The 24,813-nt window shown below is 42.1% G+C and overlaps 1 protein-coding gene across 3 annotated transcripts in view; it reads right to left on the bottom strand.

The window, feature by feature from the left end:
* Nucleotides 1-24,813, bottom strand: part of IDE (insulin degrading enzyme) — a 434,361-nt gene that overhangs the window by 79,122 nt on the left and 330,426 nt on the right. For all 3 annotated transcript variants that reach the window (XM_029609922.1, XM_029609921.1, XM_029609920.1), the window contains exons 17-19: nt 19,912-20,032; nt 16,223-16,314; nt 15,294-15,405 (exon numbers count right to left, since the gene is read on the bottom strand). In XM_029609922.1, the coding sequence (XP_029465782.1) occupies nt 15,294-15,405; nt 16,223-16,314; nt 19,912-20,032 (325 nt within the window). The remainder of the gene's footprint in view (nt 1-15,293; nt 15,406-16,222; nt 16,315-19,911; nt 20,033-24,813) is intronic.

Below are 24,813 nucleotides of genomic sequence, written 5' to 3'. Positions count from 1 at the left end.
TAGGAATAGGGTGAGACAAAGGAAAACAAAATGGGAGTACTATTGCGAAAATAATTTCAGTGTGCTGCGTGTCTGAACTTTACTAAACTATACGCCTTCGGGATTAGATGTTAGTTACAGAGGGTATAGTTATATTCCTAGCATTGATAAAGGATTTTAACTGCTCAGGAATGAAAAAGATGAAAGATTCACCCTTCGATCTAACCATGCACTTGCATGGGTATCTTAATTGAAAAACATAACCCAATGTTGTTACTTGTACTTTCAACTTTAAGAATTCTCTCCGTCTCTCCTGAGTAACCCGAGTAAAGTCAGGATAAATCCTGACTTGTTGGGACAGGAAATTAATTGAGATATTTTTGAAGTATCTCTGCATAATCTGGCTTAAATCAGCCTCATTAAAGTAAGTTACTACCTAAGGTTCCACGTTCGAGAATTTCTTCAGTTGAATTTTCAAGAAACTGTGTTAAGTTTTCTAAGGCCTCTGACTGAATTTGGTTATTTCTAGAATTAATCATCACTGGTAGGAAATTCAATTTATTTACTACAGGAATATTTCGTTCATCAAATTTTAAAACTTCCATCATATATTTTTTTAAAGTCACAAGAAATTCCTGTCCTAAGACATTGGGGAAATTAAGCATTCGTAAATTCAGTCTCCTATTATAATTTTCAAGATATTCTATCCTCCTATTCATATAATTATAGTCTTTAATAATTTTCAAAACACAGTCCGAGTTCTTAGCCACTGAAGTTTCCACTTTCTCAATCTGTTGTTTCATTTCGATAGGTTGTTTTTCCACCTTTTCTTCCAAAAGATTAACTTTTTCTTTTAGGCGTTTTAACTCTGCCCCCTGTTTCTTATGGCACTGACCAAGGTCCACCATTAAGTCCCACAACGCCTCGAGCGTAACCACTTCAGGTTTTGAAGGTATGTGATAAGACTCACCCAGTTCCATTTGGGCACTGTCTTCTCTCTCCGTTGCTGTCTCTAAGGTTCCGGCAGCCCCAGCCTGCGCTTCATAATCGCTGTCTGGTGTCGAAGTCAGGAAACCAGTCCCTGCTCTTTCTCCGTTCGGCTCCTCTGAGCACGGCTGTACGCTGCTTGACCCGGGCAAGTCCTCTCTCTGGCCCCCACCATCCGGGATCACACGTCCGACGTCATCTTTCGGCGTCCCAGGCAAGGGAGAGGAGCCAGGCAATCCCGGGGCCTGATGTGGTTGGAGGCACTGAGGGCTCAGAGTAACCTCCCCTGGTAATTCCCTCGCTCCCTCGGGGGAAATTACAGCGGGGATTTCGCTCTCCTTTTGGCTCGGAATCGATCGGTAAGCTGTTATCAGTTTCTGATTTGAGGGCATGGCGGCTTCGGAGGGGTATAGGCGCACCCTGCCCTTCCTTTTTGCAGGCATCTTGAATTTTGGAGATTAATGCATCTCTATAAAAGGGGTAAATATACATTGCCCTTCCTCTATAAGTTTCTTCATTTTATTATGTCCTATGATGATACCTTGAAAATCTTAGCTACAACATGGAGTATAGAGATGACTTGTTTCTATGTAACACACTGATTTATAAAAGTACAGTCTGGATAATATTATGTGAGCAGCAGTTAAGAATTATGCATACAATTATTTTACATCCTTCCAGAGTCTTTAAGGCCAAAATAATAGACTCGGCACAATGTTTAAAATACACGGATTGATAATGCTTCTCTTTTACTTGATTTATAGGGCTGTGTTTTAATTCACAATTTTTGGCTAGAGATCTGTGTATCAAACTTATTAAGTATTGCAATTCTCTTTTTACCTCCCTTGTGTATTTGGGCCATGCATTAGAAGTATGAGGTTCTGGAAGATCTGGGGTTTTATTTTTGATTAAGAGTTACCTTATACACAGTGCAAGGTTTGATTAAGAGCTACCTTAGCTACACAACGTACGGTTCCACATTAGGAGACGCCATTCAGGAAAAGGATCTAGGCAACATTGTTGATAATACATTGCAATCTTCTGCTCACTGTGCAGCAGCAGCAGCCAAGAAAGCAAACAGAATGCTAGAAATTATTAGGAAAGGAATGGAGAATAAAACAGAATATCATAATGTCTCTGTAGCGCTTCATGGTGTGACATCTTGAATATTGTGTGCAGTTTTAGTAACATCTCAAAATATATTGCAGAATTAGGAAAGGTAAAGAGAAGGGCAACCAAAATGATAAAGACTTCAGCCTGGAGAAGAGATGGCTGAGAAGATATATGATACAGGTCTATAAAGTATAAAGTAATGAGTGGAACGAGTAAATGTTAATCAGTTGTTTACCATTTCAAAAGTAAAAAGATTAGGGGAAACACAATGACATTACCAGGTGATACATTTAAAACTAATAAGAGAAAATATTTTTTTTTACTCAATGCGTAATCAAGCTCTGGATTCATTGCTAGAGGATGCGTTGAAAGCCTGCAGTGTAACTGCCTTTAAAAAAAAAGTTTGGACAAGTTCTTGGAGGAAAAGTCCATAAACCATTATTAAGATGGAGTTGCAGAAATCCACTTTTTATCCCTGGGATAAGCAGAATGGAATCTATCTAATGTTTAGGATCTTGCCAGCTACTTGTAACCTGGATTAGCCACAGTTGGAAAAGATACTGGGTTCAATGGACCTTTGGTCTGACCCAGTATGGTAAATCTTATGTATTTATAGCCAAAAGATGCATTTTGTTCAAATGTTTGGCCACCAATATTCCAAATAGCAAGATGTGGAAGGTGGGAATGACAATTATTGTGTTTAGAATTTAAAACATTATATTCTAAGCCAAAAGATTTCTATGATAAGTTTATGAATATTTGGAATGCTTACATTATTTCTTTTCCCACTGAACTGCAATCTAAGTTTAGATACTTAGATATTCACATGTTAAAAAGTTCTATTAGTGTTGGTTCTGCCAATTTTTGCATGGTATGTTCATTGGTGTGCAGATATTTTAGTTCTATTTTAATTATCTGTTGTTGAGGAGGGGTATCTTTTGATGATTGCTTTTGGATTGCTTATTTCATTTGTAATTTCAATAAGCAATTTGAAGAAATTAATAAAAAATATTATGGAAACAAAATGTACAATGGACGCCTTGCAGAAGACTGCTGTTCCAGTCCTGTGGAGTGGGACTGCGCTGTCACATGCTGTTCCTTTATCTGTCAAAACAAAAAAACTGGAAAATATGTGACAAAAAAGTATCAATAACTCAGAAAAGGTCACATATAAAGCAATTCATTGAATGAGGTATACCCTCATAAACTGGCCAATGTACACCTCTGCTTAACAGCGTTTTAACTTTTGTTCACTGATATCAGTGTAACTGCCCATACGATTTTAATCATAGGGTAACCTTTTTTCAATTGCGTGACAAACACTACCGCTTACTGCCACTTCTTTTTAAAGCAGGATATTCCACTGCCGTTCCTCTTTTAAAGCAGAAAAATTGTTTTAAAATATATTTTGTTAACTTTTTCATAAAACCTTTTAAGGTATCAACAAACTCCAACTATCGCCAACTTGAAGTAGAATGTTCAAATGAATAACTTATCTTTTTGCCAAAAGACACTAGAGTCCAAAGGCTCGACGGCCCTGCTCTGCTGGGCCGTCGAGCCTTTGGACTCTAGCAAGCCTTTGGACTCTAGCATCTTTTGGGAAAAAGATAAGTTATTCATTTGAACATTCTACTTCAAGTTGGCGATAGTTGGAGTTTGTTGATACCTTAAAAGGTTTTATGAAAAAGTTAACAAAATATATTAAAAAAATTTTTTTCTGCTTTAAAAGAGGAACGGCAGTGGAATATCCTGCTTTAAAAAGAAGTGGCAGTAAGCGGTAGTGTTTGTCACGCAATTGAAAAAAGGTTACCCTATGATTAAAATCGTATGGGCAGTTACACTAATATCAGTGAACAAAAGTTAAAACGCTGTTAAGCGGAGGTGTACATTGGCCAGTTTATGAGGGTATACCTCATTCAATGAATTGCATTCTATGTGACCTTTTCTGAGTTATAGTTCCTTTATCTGAGCCACTGTTTCTCTAAGCTTTATTCTGAAGAGGATATCACTGAGGCAGGGTACATTCACCAACCTTTTTCATGGACATCCTCGGGTAGAGTACTGGCTCTCAACCAGGCCATATGGCAAGGTGAAATGGCATTCAATGAGGAGAATGAGGTGGTACTGAATGCCTCATAGACAGAATGAAGACGACATATACACCCTTCAATATCTAGTAATGACTAAGATTATACAATTCCAACACCAGCATCTGGAAGAAATGGCTTCAGTTTTTGTATACAGTTGTTTAAGTATTGAACTATGTAGAACTAATAAAGCAGTGATCCATGCATTACGCATGGAGCTTTGAAACATTTTTTGCCAAAATTGTGCAGTAGTCTGAGATCTTTTCCTGGCGATGTATTTGAATATATTCTTGTTTTCTTAAAAAATTTTTTTTCTGCTTTAAAAGAGGAACGGCAGTGGAATATCCTGCTTTAAAAAGAAGTGGCAGTAAGCGGTAGTGTTTGTCACGCAATTGAAAAAAGGTTACCCTATGATTAAAAGCGTATGGGCAGTTACACTAATATCAGTGAACAAAGTTAAAACGCTGTTAAGCGGAGGTGTACATTGGCCAGTTTATGAGGTATACCTCATTCAATGAATTGCATTCTATGTGACCTTTTCTGAGTTATAGTTCCTTTATCTGAGCCACTGTTTCTCTAAGCTTTATTCTGAAGAGGATATCACTGAGGCAGGGTACATTCACCAACCTTTTTCATGGACATCCTCGGGTAGAGTACTGGCTCTCAACCAGGCCATATGGCAAGGTGAAATGGCATTCAATGAGGAGAATGAGGTGGTACTGAATGCCTCATAGACAGAATGAAGACGACATATACACCCTTCAATATCTAGTAATGACTAAGATTATACAATTCCAACACCAGCATCTGGAAGAAATGGCTTCAGTTTTTGTATACAGTTGTTTAAGTATTGAACTATGTAGAACTAATAAAGCAGTGATCCATGCATTACGCATGGAGCTTTGAAACATTTTTTGCCAAAATTGTGCAGTAGTCTGAGATCTTTTCCTGGCGATGTATTTGAATATATTCTTGTTTTCTTCACTCTTAAGAACTGATTCCACCACTATTGATTGGTGAGGAATTGTACTATTCCAAAACTTGGGGATTTTTGAACTCTGTATTTGAGGTCAAGTTTCCTTGCTACTGGGGCACAGGAAATGAGATCTTCCCATATTCTCATTTGTAAATCTTACAGGATACAATGGACTGGAATAGCTGTTGGATCCGCTGGAGCTTCCAGAACCTGGTGGAGGTCCAAGCCTGCATGAAGATCTTTGTCCTTATGTACATTTACTCTAAGGATTTTTCTTAATTTGTCCAGAAACCTGGAGTAGGAAAGGTCTTCCTGGGGAGATGAATACTCCAGAGGTTCTGAAGGGGGGTCAGAGGGAATTCCTGAACCCTCTTTGAAATCTCTCATTCACCTCAGAGGAGAGAATTCTTGTTGCATATCCTTGGTGTGGCTAGAGTCTGCTGCATGCAAATGCCGAGGGCTAGAAGCCCCTTCTGGGGGTTCTGATGGAGAAATCCACATGTACTGGGGATTCTGGGACTCAGTGGAAGTAAGGATGCCATCCTGGAAAGGAAAATTGTATGATATCCTCCTTATCCTTAGTCACTAATGAGGCAAAGACAATTTTCACCAATTCCGCTACATGGTCAAGTGGCTGACAAGCCCTCTGACCTGGTGTGGGTAGTGGAACATTTTGATACTAGAATAGAATGTTGCACATTTTCCGGGCTTTGTAGAATTTGAACTGGTGGCTGATTGGAAATAACAGGCACCAGAGAGCAAATAGGATCTAGTGTTTCTAGATGCAGTTCCTGTGACAGCAATTTCATTGGCGAGAGTGCTCCAGTACTCAGTGGTGGAAAGGGTCTCATATCTCCTCCTGCTTCTGTTAAGATTTTGGCTTGATCAGCATATATAGTTGTGTAGGAAGATTTGCAGTATGATGCATCAATTCTTCCAATGGATTAATGGGAAAAGGCATCGTTGATTGATGTTCTGTGATTTGATGTGAAGACTTATGTGTCAATGGCGCTGGTGACTTTTCAACCAATGGTGCAGTTGCATTCTTATGCATGGAAAGAATTAAGGCAGATGAGATTGCACTTCGGGAAGATCAACTGTGGCTTCTATAAGACTTACACAGTACCTCCATTTTCCAGGTCTTGGACCTTTGTGTTTATGAGGACATCCATCTACAACTGTAACAATTAGCTTGATCATGGTCTGGACCCAGGCAATGAGAGTTCATGTCCATCTGAAATGGAAATTTTCTTGCCACAAATACAGTCTTTAAACCCACTTACTATGTCTTTTTGCTTGGTAGACATCTAATGAAATACCTTTTTTTAATTTTGAGAAAGCACTGAAACATGCTGTTTGGGGGCAGCTGAGACAGCAAAGCAACTAAAGATAAAAGTTTTGAAAACCTTTTAGAAAAAGTAGAGAGACAGAGACAGAGGTACAAATCTGTCCTAGTGCTTGGCCAAAACCCCCCCCCAAAAACTGATGGGTCCAGAGCCAGAGAAATGCTAAGGTGAACATGGAAAAGTATGACCATTTGAAAAAAGAAGGTGGTAATGTCTCTGTACAAGCAATTTTGCTTACTATAAATGGTGTTTTCCACAGATAGCAGGATGAATTAGCCATGCTGCTTGGATGACATTGGGCAGTATTAGATAGAACTATCTCTCAAAGCTTTAGAGCTTTTTTGCCCTACTGGGCATGCGTGGCAATTCCTATGCAAACAATCATTTCACAAATCTCCTCAGTTCACATCCAAGAAAAATAGATATCCAGATGAGTACAACTGCTGTCCAGGGAGAAGGGCGGAACTCATGGCTAATTAATCCTCCTATCTATGGAAAACACCATGCACAGAAAGCAAACTTGCTTTTTTCTGTCGATAAGCAGGCAGAATTAGCTATGCTGCACGGGGAATCCGGAGCGGAGGGTTGTCAGCAAGATTAAAGCCATATCTAGGCAAGGGCTTTTTTTTTTTTTTTAAACAACCCAAACTCCTCTGTGGACAGCATCTATCTGGATGATAGTTGGTATAATACTGCCTTGCCAACTGAGCTATCTGTGTTTGCCAATTCATCTAGGCAGTAGTGGGATGTGAAGGTATGAACAGATGACCAGGTGGCTGCCTTACAGATTTCTTCTAAGGGCTCATTTTACAAATGTGCCTCTGAAACTGCTGTCACTTCTACCTGATGCGCCTTTATAGGATGAGAGAGAGTAAGGGACTACATTTTATAACAATGCTATATGAAGGATGTAATCCAATCAGAGAGATTTTGTTTTGCAACTAGTGCTCCCAATCTATTAGGATCGTATGACACTAAGAGCTGAGAGGATTGTGTATAATCTTGTATCCTGTGTTTGTAATGCTCATTTGCAAACTAAGGGGGTCATTTATCAAAGTACTATATGGTGTTTTCACATGCAAAAAGCACCTTTAACGCATGCGAAAACACCATAACGCGATGCAAATTAGGAAAGGGGAGATGTTTGGGGCGGGATTTCTGGCGAAGTGGGCCGGCTTCACAATTTGTGAAGCCATATCGCACAGCTTTAATGCTGTTCTCTCAACTTGATGTTACCCAGGTAGAGAGTCCATCAAGTTAGGTTGAGAGAACACTGCACAAATCTCATCTTTGGGTGAGTTTCCTCATTCCAAAGGTCATCAAATCTTCACAAGAGTGCACTGTTCTGTTCGTACATCACATTTTGAATTTCAAAGTGGCCTCTAACCCCTACACTAATACCTAAACCTCACCTCGAGTAGCTAGGTGGGCCTCATATAGAGGTATAAATACCTTCTTAGTATGAGGGCCTTATAGCTAGTCTCTCTGTATCCCCCCCAGTGGTTGTAGGTAGGAAAAACAACAATTCTGGCACTTATCGCAAAGTGTGAAAAAGCCATCGCAGTTTGCGCTAATACCTATGCGAAGTGCTAAGATAGGCTGTTTATCGCAAAGTGCACTACTGCCATAAAACACGCCCCTTTTCCTATCGCATGTGATATTTAGTGCATTTTGATAAATCCAGGTCTAAGGTTGCAATTCTCAGTCCCACTCATTCATATGCGGCTTTGGGAAGAAAGTGGGGAGTATGATGGTTTGATTTAAGTGGAATGCTGATATCACCTATGGAAAAAACATTGGATGGGTCTGTAAGTCCACCTTATCATGGAAGAACTGGAGGTATGGTGGGAAGTGCGCCAACATTTGCAATTCAATCACTCTACTTGTCAAGGCAATCTACACGAAGAAAATTACTTTCCAAGTCAAATATTTAAGTTTGGCTTCTTCCAGTTGTTCAAATGGTGATTCCATTAAGGCTCTGAGAACTACATTTAGGTCCCAAGACAACAGAGGTTTTTCTATAGGAGGATGTACACAAATGAGACCTTGCATGAATCGGGAGATGAGCAGCTGTACAGATATGGGATTTACATTCACCTGTTTTTAAGCTGCTACTACACTTCGATGGACTCTGATGAAAGAGCTTGTGAGGCCTTTTCTGAAAAGGAGATGTAGATATTCTAACAACTGATGAGGTTCGCAGGTATGTGGGTCAATGGAATGCTCCTTGCACCATGTGCAATGACTACTCCATTTGAAGATGTAGTTACAGCATGTAGAAGGTTTTCTTGCTGATACTATATGTCTTCAACATTGCTAGATAAACACAAATGTGCTAGTGTGAAGCATTCAATTTCCATGCTGTGAAATTGAGTGAAGGCTGTAAAGGGTGAAGGAGCAATGTCTCTTCCTGGGTTAGTAGTCCTGGGTTGTTTCCCAGACAGTTGCAGGGGATTTACTGAAAATTGTAGGAGATATACATACAAAGGTTGCCTCGGCCATGCTGGGGCTACTAAGATCATCCTGGCATGTCTCGCATGCATTTCTGTGCTGTTTTGGCTAGCAGCGGAATTGGGGGAAAAAAGTGTAGAGTAGTCCATAAGACCATGAAATTAGGAAGGTGTCTGGACAGACAGACTAGACAGCTGACAGTCTTTTTCTGCCATCACCTTTCTGGTAGATTCCACAGAAGGGATTTTCCAGTCTATGTCCAGCAGATTAAAGTCTCCAACAATCAACACTTCTCCCTTCTTTCCCACCTTTTGGATGTCTCTATCTAGTTCTTCTGTTTGAGTTGGACACTTGTAAAGCACAGTAAAAATGGATGCACTATCATCTTTTTTTTTTAGGATGGCCCATAATGTTTCTTCTCTACCCCACATTCCTTGCAGTTCAGTAGCTTGGATATTGTTTTTGACATAAAGAGCCACTCCTCCCCCTTTTCTGTCCTTCCTTAACAAGTTATAGCTTGGTATGGCTCTTTCCCAATCTTGAGAATCCGTGAACCATATCTCTAATAGCAACAATGTCTAAGTCCGCTTCCATCATTAGGACTTGCAGGTCAGGGATTTTATTGCCTAAACTACCAGCATTTGTAGTCATGGCTTTCCAGTTTTTCTCCCTTGATTTTTTGCACTTCCTAGGAACCTTTTCTGCTTTTTTGAGCTGATTGATTTTATTTTTTTTTTTAACTCCCACCTCCTGTATTGCTTGGGGGTGACATGCCAATTTCAATGGCCATCTCCTGCCACCCCCATTCATTAATTTAAATTTCTGATAATATATGATCTGAATTTTTCACTTAGCATCCTCCTTCCTGCTACAGACAAATGTAGGCCAGCAATATCATATAGGCTTTTACTGCTCCATATACGACCATCCAGGCAGTCAGGGAGAGGGCCTGGAGGTTGGGGTGACGAAGGCAGCCTTTGTTCTAAGTGATCAGAAGCAGGTCCTTCCCTAGAGGAATGTGTCGGTATACCGATAGGTCGTGGAGAATTGGAAACCAGACCTGGCGTGGTCAATAAGGGTCTATGAGAATCATTAGACCCCTGTTCCTTCGCAACTTCACAAGAGTCTTTGAAATGAGTGGAAGTGGAGGGTATGCATAAAAGAGACCGCTGGCCCACGAGAGGGAGAAAGCATCTCTGGGCTGGCGGTGTTGGCTGTGAGTGAGAGAGCAGAAGTTCCCTACTTTGCGGTTGTGAATTGACGCAAAGAGGTCAATGTGAGGGTAACCCCAACGTTGGAATATTGAGGCCGCTACAGTGGGGTTGAGGGACCACTCGTGCGGTTGAAAAGTGCGACTCAGCTTGTCCGCCAACACATTGTCCACTCCCGGCAAGTAGGTGGCCCTGAGGTACATCGAGTGGGAAAGGGCCTCCGCCCATATCGGTACAGCTTCCTGACACAGGAGGTAGGAGCCCGTTTCCCCCTTGCTTGTTGATGTACCACATGGCCACCTGGTTGTCGGTTTGAATCAGGATGACCTGGTTGGAGAGGTGATCCTGAAAAGCCCTGAGAGCATATCTGATTGCACGAAGCTCCAGGAAATTTACCTGGAGTTTGGCTTCCTCTGGAGACCAGATGCCCTGAGTTTGCGGGTTTCCAACATGTGCTCCCCAGCCGAGGTTGGAGGCATCTGTTGTCATGGTTATTTGAGGTTCTGGAATCTGAAATGGGAGGCCTTGTACCAGATTGGATTGGTTTGCCCACCAAGCTAACGAGAGACGGAACTGTTTGGTGATGCAGATTGTGGAGGACACTGGCTGAGAAGACGGAGTCCACTGCGATCTTAGCGTCCACTGCATTACTCTCATGGCGAGACGAGGCGAGCCATGGGAGTGGCATGCACTGTAGAGGCCATATGACCCAATACTATCAGGAAATGATGTGCAGTTGAATGTTGTCGAGACTGCAGTCGAAAAGCCAGAGAAGCGAGAGTGAGAGCTCGATCCTGAGGTAGGAAAACCTTCACTCTTAGAGTGTCCAAGTCGGCCCCTATGAACGATAGAGTTTGCGAAGGAACTAGCTTGGATTTTTGATAGTTTATGAGAAAACCCAGGGAGATCAGGGAGTGCAAAGTGAGGTGAAGGGACATCAGCACGCCTTGCCGAGAGGGAGCCCTGATCAACCAATCATCCAGATAGGGGTAGATGTGGACACTCTGACTCCTGAGGTAGGCCGCTACCACCATGAGGCACTTGGTGAAGACGCGTGGGGCAGATGCTAGGCCGAAAGGTAACACTCGATATTGGAAGTGTTTTGGGCCTACTAGGAATCGCAGGAATCTGCGATGTGATGGAGTAATTGAAATGTGCATGTAGGCGTCCTGAAGGTCTAGAGAGCAGAGCCAGTCTCCCCTTTGAAGAAGGGGAAGTAGAGAACCCAAGGTCACCATCTTGAACTTTTCTCTTTGTAGGTATTTGTTCAGAGTGCGAAGATCCAATATTGGGCGCACCCCACCTGACTTTTTTGGTATCAGGAAATACCTGGAATAGAACCCTTACCCCTGTTCTGAGAGGGGCACTGGTTCTATTGCTCGGGACTGGAGGAGGAGGGAGACCTCTTGCTCCAAGAGTGGTGAATGATCGGATGTTCCCCACGTCAGCAGAGGCGGGGAATCCGGTGGGACAGAGAGAAAGTTGAGGTGGTAACCTTTGGACACTACTGCAAGTACCCACTGATCTGTGGTGACTGTGTGCCATAGGCTGGAGAAGTGGCACAACCGGCCGCCGACCGGAATGGTCGGAAGTGGAAGCTGGGTACTGCTCTCAAGAAAGGAGTCAAAAACCTGCCGCTCGACCTGGTTGAGTTGGCTGTGACTTCTAACCTCTAGGCTGCCTAGGTTGGCCTTTTTGGTAAGGCTTAGAAGGCCGACCCCTGGACGCTGGGGAATAGTATCTCCTCTGCCGGTAGAAATGCCTCTTAGAATCCCTCTTAAAAGATCTTTTGGATGAAGAAGAGGGATCAGAAGCAGTAAGGAGAGCTGGCGCAGTCTCTTGGTGGTCCTTGAGCTGCGCCACTGCTTCTTGAATTTTTTCACCGAAAAGATTATCCCCCGCACAGGGCAAATCAGCTAATCTGTCTTGTATCTCTGGTCTGAGGTCTGAAGATTTCAGCCAGGCTCATCTCCTTGCACTGATACCGGCTGCTGACACCCTGGAAGCAGTGTCAAAGATGTCATACGCTGATCGTACTTCATGCTTGCCAGCATCTAAGCCCTTTTGTGCTAGGGCATGAAGTTGGTCCTGGAACTGCAGAGGTAAGGCCTCAGCAAATTCTTGAATCTTCGTGAACAAGGCCCTATTATGGGTCATGTAGAGTTGGTAGGATGCAATGCGAGAGATGAACATTGATCTATGGAATACCCATCTTTCAAATGCATCCAGGAACTTCTGATCTTTCCCTGGGGGAATGGATGAATGAGGTTTGGAGCGTCTGGCCCTCTTCTGGGCTGACTCTACAACCACAGAGTGATGATCCAACTGAGTTCTTTAGAAGTCAGAGGCTGACTGAACTAAGGAGGTGGCACCTGCTTTTCAGTTAACAGGTGCCACCAAGCCAGGGTGCTCCCAGTTTCTCTTCAAAAGGGCCAAAAGGATGTCATGAATAGGGATGGACATGATTTCCTTTGGAGCATCGAGAAATTGTAGAAGTTCTAGCATCTGGTGTCTAGAGTCCTCTTCTGTCTGAAGCTGGAATGGGACTGTTTCAGACATCTCCTTTACAAAATTAATAAAGGACTGGTCCTCTGGAGGAGAACGCTTCCTTTCATCAAGAGGGGAGGGCTGGGAAGGTAGATCATCAGAATCCTGGGACGAATCGTGGTCCAAGGAATGTAAGGGTCATCACCAGCTCCCAAATGTTCTTCAGAAGGAAGTAACAGGGTTATTCCTGAAGGCCCTGGCCTGGGCATCGATGGTCCCGAAGGAGGAATTGAAGGCATCGATGGCAGTATGTCATAGTGGATAACACATTGAAATCGTCGGTGCAGTGTGCTGCGGCAGTCAAAAAAGCAAACAGAATGTTGGGAATTATTAGAAAAGGAATGGTGAATAAAACGGAAAATGTCATAATGCCTCTGTATCGCTCCATGGTGAGACCGCACCTTGAATACTGTGTACAATTCTGGTCGCCGCATCTCAAAAAAGATATAATTGCGATGGAGAAGGTACAGAGAAGGGCTACCAAAATGATAAGGGGAATGGAACAACTCCCCTATGAGGAAAGACTAAAGAGGTTAGGACTTTTCAGCTTGGAGAAGAGACGACTGAGGGGGGATATGATAGAGGTGTTTAAAATCATGAGAGGTCTAGAACGGGTAGATGTGAATCGGTTATTTACTCTTTCGGATAGTAGAAAGACTAGGGGGCACTCCATGAAGTTAGCATGGGGCACATTTAAAACTAATCGGAGAAAGTTCTTTTTTACTCAACGCACAATTAAACTCTGGAATTTATTGCCAGAGAATGTGGTTAGTGCAGTTAGTATAACTGTGTTTAAAAAAGGATTGGATAAGTTCTTGGAGGAGAAGTCCATTACCTGCTATTAAGTTCACTTAGAGAATAGCCACTGCCATTAGTAATGGTTACATGGAATAGACTTAGTTTTTGGGTACTTGCCAGGTTCTTATGGCCTGGATTGGCCACTGTTGGAAACAGGATGCTGGGCTTGATGGACCCTTGGTCTGACCCAGTATGGCATTTTCTTATGTTCTTATGTTCTTATGATGGAATCGGTGACATCTATGGATGTGTCAGTGGCGGCACTCCCAATGGTGGAATGCAGAGCGGTGTTTCTTCATCTTCCTCCGTTGACAAGGGAATTGGCGAGGAAGGAGTCAGGTCCCTCGGTTGACTCGGATCCACCAGTGGAAGGGCACCGATTAACTTGTCCATTCTAGCCAATAGCGGTGCCAGCGCCATGGGCATCGGATCGGTGACTGGAGGAGGAACCAGTACAGGTATCGATGAAAGTTGGAAGCCCTGGAGTGCTTTGCTGATGAACTCTTGGATCATCTGATCCAATTCCTCACAGAAACCTGGGGCATGAATACCCGGTTCCGGAGTGGGAGGTAGCACTGACATAGTGAAGGTGGAATCGCGGATCCCAGCACCTGTCCAGGTGGGGAATGCCTCGGTGATCCAGAGACAGAAGAGGACGAAGCCTTTTTGGTACGGGACTTCTTTGTTGCAGGCTCAGACGATGTCTATATAGAGGGTTTACCGGTATCGATGGCCTGAGCTTTACGATGACAGTGTCGATGTTTTTCTCGGTCCCCCCAGGTGTTTTTCCAGAGGAGGAACAGAGGGGGTTGACACCCGTGGAGTTGTCGAGGCTGGTCGGATAGCAGCGGATTCCTGGTGCTGGCGCGACGTAGACGGCACTGGTTCAGACGACGTTGAAGTTATCGATGGAGTCGGGGTTTTTGGCCAAAAGAGAAGACCCATCTTATCGAATCGAGCCTTGCGACCTTTTGGTGTTATTTGAGCACATTTGGTGCAAGTAAGGACATCGTGGCTGGACCCTAAGCACATCACACAGACCGTGTAAGGGTCAGTGATGGACATCATTCTAGTGCAGTCGGGGCACGGATGGAAACCCGACGCCATGGCTTCGACAAATGGTCAATGGCCGGTAGGCCGCGAAGGAAAAACTCGACGGGAATTGACTGCAAATGGGCAAAAAACTTACCGTTCGATCGCGGACCAAAGAAATCGATAAGGGGACCCCTGTGGGGTAAAATGTTTTGAAATTTTTTAAACCACGTTCCATGAGGAAAATTCCTGTCAGGAATCTCTGAAGAGCTCCTTAACCCGCATGGCTACTGCTGCATGGAAAAAAGAAGACTGAAGGGGGGACCCCTGCTGGCTGCAGGGTTAATGCTATGCTGGGCATGCCCAGTAGGAGCCAGTCAAAGTTCTGGTAACTTTGACAAAAGTGTTCCGTGATTGGGCTCCATCCTGATGATGTCACCCATATGTGAGGACTACCATCCTGCTTGTCCTGTGAGAATAGCTTAAATCATGAGTAAAACAGGAGGAAATTAGATTTCACTTTGCCCAGTACCACTGTATTTTGATTGATGTGCTTTTTAACATTAGTATTATGCAGCAATACAAAAAATATTGAAAATATATCTACTTTGATACCTTTGAAATTGTTATCATAAAAAAATATTTCCAAATTAAGGGAACTGCCAATAGATTTAAATATTTAATTAAATGTTTACATAAAAGCAACTGACTCATGATATTAAAGAATGGTACATGTTGTAGGGCTTATAACATTTAATGAACTTACTATCAGGTAACTGCACTTCTCTGTATCTGACTAGCTGACTTGGGAGAAGAGGCTTGGTGTGAGCATGCTCAATAAGAGTATCTTCTACCATTTGCATAATTCCTAATGCAGCCTGATTTGGAGAAAAGAGAAGTAAAATTAGTTACTTTATTAAGAAACAAATGCAAATTTTTAAGGTGTATTCTTCATGTTAAATAGTATTCTCTCTCTGTTTAATTATAGATGACTTAAATAGAAACCTGGGCTAACATAAGTATAATGCAGAACCTGTCCTGAGGAAAATAATTGTGTCCCCAGGGTATTAAAGTGAACATTCCTGCATCCCACTCTCTCTGAAAATTATTCTAAAAATCTTTAAAAGCAATAAAGGCTGTTTTCTTATTATGAGAAACTATATGTTAAACTGCATGAGTAAAACTGTTTAGTAATAATAATAATTAAAATAATAACATGTGCTTTGTACAGTGGTTCCTAGTGGATATGAAGTCATCCAATCAGAAGGCCCAGTTTTGTCACACACTGCAAAGTGAAACAAGAATGTAGAAGAGGTAGATGCTCAACAATGGATCAACATCTTTTATAGTTAAGAATAGACACTGTAGAAAATGGTAAAAAGCTCTACAGGCTGGTAATGCTATCCTGAGGTTCTCATTGTCTATGGCAACTCAAAACCCTTTGCTGAAAAAAATAACCTTCTAATGGACCCCTGCCCCTAAAGAATACATAAATATGAAAAATTGACTTGTGCCGAATGCAACATTTGATAAGGAGATCCAGATATGCACAAACTCATGAGAAAGGAATGGAAACTATTAACTTACTGAACACAAAATGAGAACATTTCATAAATGCTTCTACTTGAATATAAAAGCCTAATATTTTTCTTAATATAGAACCTGCTGATTGCATTATAAAAGCTAGAATCCAACCTGTTTTGTTATATTGCCATGGAGAAGCGCTTCAATGTGTAACCGTGACAACAGCTGCGGTATAAAAACCTTGAGACGGGGGAGAGTAACATCTGGAACAGATATATTGGACAGTTAAATCATTCACATGAGGTTTCTTACAAGAAAATGACTGCATTATCAATAATACATACTGAAATATATTAGCCTTTTTTAGAGAAAAGGAAAATGTTAATAATTATCAAGCACAATAGATTTTTTTCTGCTACAGTACATTGTTGTAAAATATCCATTTTGCTACAGTAATAGTCACTGCATATCTTGCTGCACTTAGAATTCATAAGTCGTCTGACCCAGATTCAAAAAAGAAAAAAATTTTCTGCTCTCCAATCATGCTGAACACACATTTACTCTCCGAAAAAACCCATTTACAATCATTCAGATGGTAACAGAAGATAAAGCTACAGCAATTAACTATATAAAGAACATTTCTCTCTCTCTCTCTCTATATATATATATTTATAGAGCGAGAGAGATACCAACACCATCCGGAAGACTATATATATATAAAATGATGTGCTTTTGGTCCTCTAGATAGTGTTGGCATATATATATCGAGAGAGAGAAATGTTCTTTATATAGTTAATTGCTGTAGCTTTATCTTCTGTTACCACCTGAATGATTGTAAACCTTGGAACTTACACACATAACTTAGCGCATATGTATCCTATTATCTTCAGTGGACCATGGGCTTGCATGTAAACCTCACCATTTGCCAACAGACAGATGCCATCTGGAGGACTAAACATGTATGAGATCCATATTTAGCTGCTGTGTGGCTTGGCTAGTCAGCTGAATAAACTTTGGACAGGTGTATGGGCAGATTAGAGTTAGTTGGTTAAGTTATGACCCCGGTATACCGCTGACTTATCTGGCCAAATAAATAAATGCCCAAATATTCATTTAGCTAAATGTTTCTGAATATGGACCTCTATATCTCGATATATTTGAATACATAATTATGTTTAGTGCTCTGGTTGGTGTCTGTTGGCAAACGTTGGGGAGTGCATACATGCCCACAATCCACTGAAGAGTATAGATGCATATGCTCCGAGCTTCATACTTAAGTTCCAAGGTAGGCACAAAGCTCAGACCTTACATGCATAACTTAAACAGTGCACATGTAAACTGCAATGTATACACATTGCATGAATGCATACCCCACCAGCTATGGACAAATGCCAGCATTGGGTAAGCAAGCAATGGGTCAGAATGGGTAAGGGAAGAGGAAAAGGTGCTTGGGTTGGGCTGGGGAGGGAGGAAAAAAGAATGCCTGGGTCATGCTGTGTAAAGGAGGAAAGAGTACTGTGGAAGGAAGTCAGGATGTGCTGAGGTGGGGGCCAGGGAGGGGATGACAGTGTGCTGGGGAGGGGGACTGAGTCCTGAGAAAAGGCGGGGGGGGGGGGGGGGGGACAAGATTGCTGAAGTCTAGATGGGAAGGGGCAAAGTATACTGGAGTCAGACTGTGCTGATGGGCTGGGGAATATGGACGGAATGTACTGGGGAGGAAGGGGATGATGGGGCAAGGATGGGAGAAGAGACTGCTCAAGTTGGGTTGAGGAGGGGGGAGCGAAGAGGGCTGATGAGGGAGAGTGAGAGTTCTGAGGATGGGCTGAGGAGGGGTAACAGGAGTGCTGGGGACAGATTGGCATGGTGGAAGTGAGAGGGCTGGGGAGGGAAAGACAAGGGTATTGTGGCCCAGATATGGAAGGGTGTAAGAGAATGTTGGAGTTGGCCTGCAGAACAGTGTGCACTGAGCATTTCCAATGTTACATACCCTCCCATTAAACGTTCCATAGGATCTGCTAGTATAGTTTATAGTTTTCTCAGATAGCACATTAAATATTAAGGCTCAAAATCCTTCTGAACTCATGAGTAACTGATTTTGCAATCATTTTCTAGCAAAGCAGATCACTATAAGGATTCTGAAGTAGTATTCATCAAGATGCAATGGAAATTGATTTTCAGCACACATCTTTTCTGTCTCCTTGTTACTCTGATAAGACCCAAAGTCTTATCAAGGAACAATTCTAAGAGATCAGTGGATTTAAAGTGCTCTTGACTTTGGCTCTATAAATGGTCAGCCAATAATTAAAAATAAAAACAATACTACATTATTTTCAGCATATCTTATTGGAAGGTCAAATAAAGAAACTGATTATTCAAAAATGTGTGGTGCAAATTATAAATACTAATTTGAAGTTGATTATGTTCGATTCACAAGTTATTGACAGGTGCAGTGTACACGGAAAATTATTATTATTATTTTTTTTAAACAGAAACAATGGAATCAAATTTGTATTTGCAGCCAATTTCAGTACAGCGAATAATGTTCACCACTGAAATAGAACATATTTTTAGATGGACTCACTTTAACACACCATTTTTTATTCAACCCATATCAAAATGTAGGCTCTTTTTCACAACTTAATATGCTCCCTGAGGCAACGAACAATCATCTGAAAGTTGTGTAACAAAACAAAATAATACAAGTTTTAAATATATGCAATATTATGGATAAGGCTTCTGATTTTAAGGACTTATAAATTGCAAATTTAAGTGTTTATTTTCCAGCTAATTAAGGGTTCTTTGTAGTTGCCAAAACATTTGGGGGCCAATTTTAAATTTTACACGCGCGGGGTACATTTGTGCTCACTATCTGGCGCGCACAAATGTACACCCGATTTTATAACATGCGTGCGCCGCCACGCGCATGTTATAAAATCTGGGGTCGGCGCGCACAAGGGGGTGCACACTTGTGCACGCCGAGCACAGCTGCCAGTGCGCCATGCCCCGACACAGGCTGCTGTGTCGGAGCACTCGGCCTCGCCCCCGCCGCCATGCCCCTGGCCCCGCCCCCGGACCACTGCCATGCCCCCAGACCGCCCATTTTTGAAAATCCTGGGACAAAATAGGCTCGGCATGCGGAGTAGTTTTTCAGGGGTTACATGCATATCTTACGTGTGTAACCCTTTGAAAATCTACCCCTTGGTGTTTATCAGTGTTTTCACGGTGTAGGTACTATTGTTGTGTACCTTTTCTGACTGAATCGAATATATATATTTGCATAGCTGAGGAGTCTTTAATGTGGAAAAGGTACCAAAACAAAGCAGTGGATTCAGGGTAGGCAAAGGAGAAGGTACTAGGAGAAATGGTGTTTTTCCTGTGTTTATCTAACACCTATTTTTTTTTTCATTGGGGGTATTTTATTAGGGTTTACTGGTTAAAACCTAAAATCAGGAGCCCTAATTATGAACTAGTCTCCAGCATAGGCTGTCATGTCATTTTCTTGTTCATAACTGAAGACAAACTCATAGGAGTTTGATATGTCTGTGCCTTTGAAGATACTGAATATCTGATGTGAACAGGTTGTAAAGGGCTAAAAATGGTCTCCTGTGAAGGGCCATAATAAAAGCCCTAGGTATGTTTCCACCATTACTATGCTAAAGTCCCAGAAATTACATCTGTTTTTAGCCATTAACAATTGTGCTATGCAATTTCCCAAGCTGAAGGCAAAAATATATATTTCACAGAAACAATCTGTGGAAAAAGGTCCTTAAGAATCCAAAATATTACAAAAATGAAATCCCCCAAATGAAATCCTAAGCAAGAGAAACAGATATTACAAATATTATACTGTAACATCTTACCATCAAGAGCTTCTTTTAGTTCATCTTTGGTCCAGGCCACTTCAGTCATTAACAGTCGAAGGTAATACATAGCATGCTGGTGAGGCTGTTCAGCTCTGAAGTTGTTAAGCGATCTCATGTACTAGCAAAAGTTAAAAATAATGATCAGTAAGAACAAAGATCAGTTTCTGGACCTTTTAATTTTAACATGGTCTGGTGGAAAGAAGACAGTAGACTAACAAGTGCAACTCAATTCAGACTAGCCATATTAAGGTAGTTATTTGTAAAGGTTCAGGAAACACCACACACTGGAGAACTTCAGTAAATTAGGTGACTTTGGTAAAAAAAAAGGTTGCATTCCTGATCCCAAAGCTACTAGAGCTACAACTGCATCAAATAACTAGAACATAAAGAAATGTGAATCCAGTGAATACCATTATGCTCATCAAATTAATACAAAGTTAGGCCTGGATTCATCATTCTTCGCAGAATGATGAATCCTGTGAAAACGGGGGGCAGGGGTGGGCCTGCGAAAGCCCTCAGCCATCGCACCACGGTGGTGCAATTTTGGTGGCCGCGGTGTGCCAGTTGCTGGCTTTCACACTGATAGTACCACCGTGAAAAGTGGTGCTATTCAGCTTGCTACTGCCGACAATAATGTTACTAACATTATCACCGGCAGCAAAGACAGCGCAGACTCCGCCCCCAATCTACTTTGCATGCTATCGCACGCGTAAAGGGCCTTTTCGCGTGCGATAGAGGCTTATTGCACGTGATACAGCCATATCACATACAATAAGCCTTTCATAAATGATCCCCTTAATTTTTAAATGTTTACTGTTTACTACACTGGCCTGCACAATCTCCGTTGCAAGTATATTCCATACTTTACTCCCAGCAAAAGGAACTTTGCCTTTGGAGGAGCTTAAATTTCCTTACTGCTAAACTTAACAAAAAATTACATCACGTTTAAGTGAACATTATATTTTTGCTTGCAAGCATATGTTCTCCCTCAATGGCTTCTTTCACTTACACTCATCTACATCCAGTTTTCTCTGGTTTTCTTCTGCATGCAAAATAAAATTAAATTTAAAATTCAATCTCTTCTATAAAAATCAGACAACTGGAAGCCCTAATCAGAATTTTCAAATAATTGCTAGCCAAGCCTTTTGGCATTCTATAGCATGTAGGAAAAAAGATATCCATATAACCAGATGCAGAACATAAATTGTCAGTAATAAAAAAATGTGGTTTCCCATTAAGTACCCAAAAAACACCAAAAACTTTATAATTTAATTCTGGTTATACTTGATGGTGATCTCTTGATGCCAATCAATTATTTTATCGTAAAACTACAAATTTTACTTACCTAAAATTTTGATGAATCAGCAGTATCACAAACAAGCAGAACATATAGATTTACTAGGAATGTGCATTTTTTGAAAAAAAAAAAAAAAAAAGGTAAAACATAACAGATATGCCCATATTTGTTTCATTTGTAGCCCTCTGAAATGAATGGAGGGGTCCCACGAATGAAACAATTAATCATCCCATTTATTTATGTTCCCATCCATTTCTATAGCCCACTGAAGTCTGTGTGCTGTTGAGAAAAAAACTGGTAACTATAGCAACCAGCGCATTTCTGTGTGACCTTACCGCCTGGTCAGAGCTGAGGCAAGACAAGTTGGCAAGGAGACTAGCCAGAAGACAAACCACAGTGCAGCATCTTTTTAACTAGCCTATAGTGGCTATCTGCATCAAGTGACGCTGACCCATTCCCATTGTCCAAGAATCTGTGTAATTCCTCTCTAGCTCTTGGTGGACGACATGCTACTAAAAAGCTCTCACAGAGTTGTAAAAAAGGTTTACAAACTTTCGGGGTAATTTTAAAAGGAATTGCATGCATAAATGTAACATACTATCGTAGCAATTTTCAAAAGCCATTTATTCAAGTAAAGTGCATTTACTAGAGTAAAACCCAGTTTTACTCTAGTAAATGCTTTTTAAAATCAGGCCCTTAGGGTCTGCTGCAGTGGTCTCACACACTCACTGAGTCAGAAAGAGGCAGTGCACTGCTGTTGATTTTGATTTTTCTCTTCATGAGGGGAGGTGTCACAGTAAGAGATTGTGCAGTTGTTGTAGTGCTAATGATTTTTTTGTCTATTTGGATATCAGTGTGTGCATACTCAGGAGACTGAAGAGAAGAGTCTTACCAGGTTGTCAATCTTTTTTTTCTGTTAGTGTTTAACAGTATTTTTGTGCGTGGAGTCAGTCAGCACTACTGCATACAGCATAGCCCACATATATTGTATTTGTGTGTGTGTGTGTGTGAGAATCACAGTTCTTCATATAGTGAGTGGTATTGTGAGTGTGGGTACAGTTACAGTATCAAATTCATTTCTGATATCCAAACACCCAGTAGGCAGTGCACTTCAACAAATTCTATCATATCAGGAAGAGAGAGAGGAGGGGATTTTGGCATGGTTGGCAGGGGCAGCAATAAAAAAAAACAAACAAAAAAAAAACCAGTTCTGCACCTAAATTTAAGAGGGACTCAAGTCCACATTGGCAGGAGAGAAATGCAGCTCAATGCAGAAGAAAGTGAAATTTGGAGAGCATGTGCCATTGCCACCTGTTCCTTTCCCTCTAGTTTTAGAACAGAGGGAAAAGGTGGGCGAATCATCCAAGATTGGCACTAGCAGGGCAGGGGTAGCAGAAGTGCAATACCCAAAACTAGAAGCACTCTCCTTTTTGGTTCCTGCTTGAAGGCAGTATTTACACCAAGTGATTCTGAGGAAGAATCTTGTCTGGGATTCACTGAATCAGAAGATATTGAAGAGCTGGAAGCCATGGAGAATTTGGGAAGTTTAATCAGTAATGTCTTAGCTTCCAGTTCAGTGATGGGGAGAGAGATGCTGATATTAACCCCCAGGAAAAGCAGGTAGCCCAGGTAGGAAGCATGAGCGATGTCTCTAGCATTTTTCCTCATGGTCTACCTCAATCTCAACTCCTGTGCCAGCATCAGCCTCCAAGGATATAGACAAGGGATTGCAGAAGAAATCCCTGTTCTGGAAGCATTTTAAAGTGAGGTAGGCCTCAGGTTCTGCTCACTGTATTCATTTCAAGAATGTAATCAGTCAAATGAAGCAAGTGGGGCTTCTCACGAACACTGGGATGCAGCAATACCTGCAGAAGCAGCACACGCTAGTATTAGCATCAGTTGAGAGTGGAAGTACCAGCCTGAAGACCTCTTCTGCCACTCCAAGTAAAAGCAAGATGAAAGGGGTTGAAAAAAGGAAGACTTTTTACCAAGCTGATCCCATGGCCCCTTCCTGCAGTCAGGTGGCAGGCCCATGGTCCCCAGTCATGCATCTGAAGCGGCAAACCACAATAGAGAAAATGGGATGGTGTTCTATAGCACTGTCCTGGGGCAAGAGACAAGCATCTAAAATAGTAAGAAAGAACATCGGGGAATTAATTGCCTTTGATGACCAACCCCTGAAGTTAGTGGAGAATGTGGGCTTTAAGTATTTGCTGCATGTGTTAGCCCTCAATTAAAAAGTGCCCTCCAGGACTAAATTAAGTAGGACCTTGTAAACCAGTGCTGTAGTCACATGCAGGTCAGCTAGCTAAAGCACAGGGGAGTAGTGTGCATTTGACCAGTAATTTCTGGACCAGCACAAACTCTTACCTTTCTCTGGTGGGACTTGGCTGAAGCATGGACTGGCAGCAGCAGCTCTAGCAGGGATGGATCATCAGGGTGCAGGTGGGCTTTGCTGCACACCCAGTTGATGCATAGCCCCCATATCTCATCCAATAATCTATCAGCCATAAGAAACATGTTGGAGGATTGGCAGCTAGACCATAGAGGCATGAGTCTTCAAGGAAGGTTTAATTTGTGATAGACTGTGGAACAAATATAATAAAGATAATAGAAGATGGGGCTTTCAGGATATCCATTGCTTTGCACACTTGCTGCACTGGCAGCAAGGGATATCCGGGGCCCAATGATGATGGGAATCCATTCCTGAAGAACTCAATAGAGAGGTTCAGGAAAATAAAAAGGAATTTCTATGTCAGTGTGAAGGCAGGGCAGCTTCTCCTTAAGAAGCAGATAGAATTTAGAATGGCTCACAAGCATTTGATTCACGATATTGGCATCCACTGGAATTCCACCTATATGATGGTACAGAGGTTAGTGGAAACAGAGATAGATGTGCAATGCCCCCTGGGGCATCATGATTGGGTAATGAGGCAGCTGGAACAAATTCTGAAGCCCTTCAAGGATGCCACAGAGAAAGCAAATGTTGCTTACCTGATGTAACAGGTGTTCTCACAGGACAGCAGGATGTTAGTCCTCACAAATGGGTGACATCGAGGATAGAGCCCACCACGGAAAACTTCTGTCAAAGTTTAAACAGAACTTTGACTGGCCCCTACTGGGCATGCCCAGCAAGGCACTGACCCTGCAGCCAGCAGGGGTCTCCCTTCAGTCTGATTTTCAAAGCTACAGGCAGTGCCTAGAAAGTAAGAATAAAACGAACCCAACACCTCGGGGAGGCGGGCGGGTTTCGTGAGGACTAACATCCTGCTGTCCTGTGAGAACACCTGTTACATCAGGTAAGCAACATTTGCTTTCTCACAGGACAAGCAGAATGGTTGTCCTCACAAATGGGTGAGTACCGAGCTGAGGATGTCCCGACTTGCACCAAATGTACCCAACGGTGTGCAGCAGGCACAATAAGTGAGGAGAAATTTGGGAAAGGGCATCCGCACCCAACCGGGTAGGTGGAAGGGTGTTGGTACATCAGGTTGGAAAAAGGTTACGCAAGACAGACTGGCCGAAGATGGAGTCCTGTCTTCCAGCCTTGTCCAAACAATAATGGGCTGCAAAGGTATGGAGAGAACTCCAGGGTGCAGCTT

The sequence above is a fragment of the Rhinatrema bivittatum genome, chromosome 7, assembly GCF_901001135.1.
Source record: "Rhinatrema bivittatum chromosome 7, aRhiBiv1.1, whole genome shotgun sequence".
Lineage (NCBI taxonomy): Eukaryota > Metazoa > Chordata > Amphibia > Gymnophiona > Rhinatrematidae > Rhinatrema > Rhinatrema bivittatum.
This window is presented reverse-complemented; position numbering and strand designations above follow the sequence as displayed.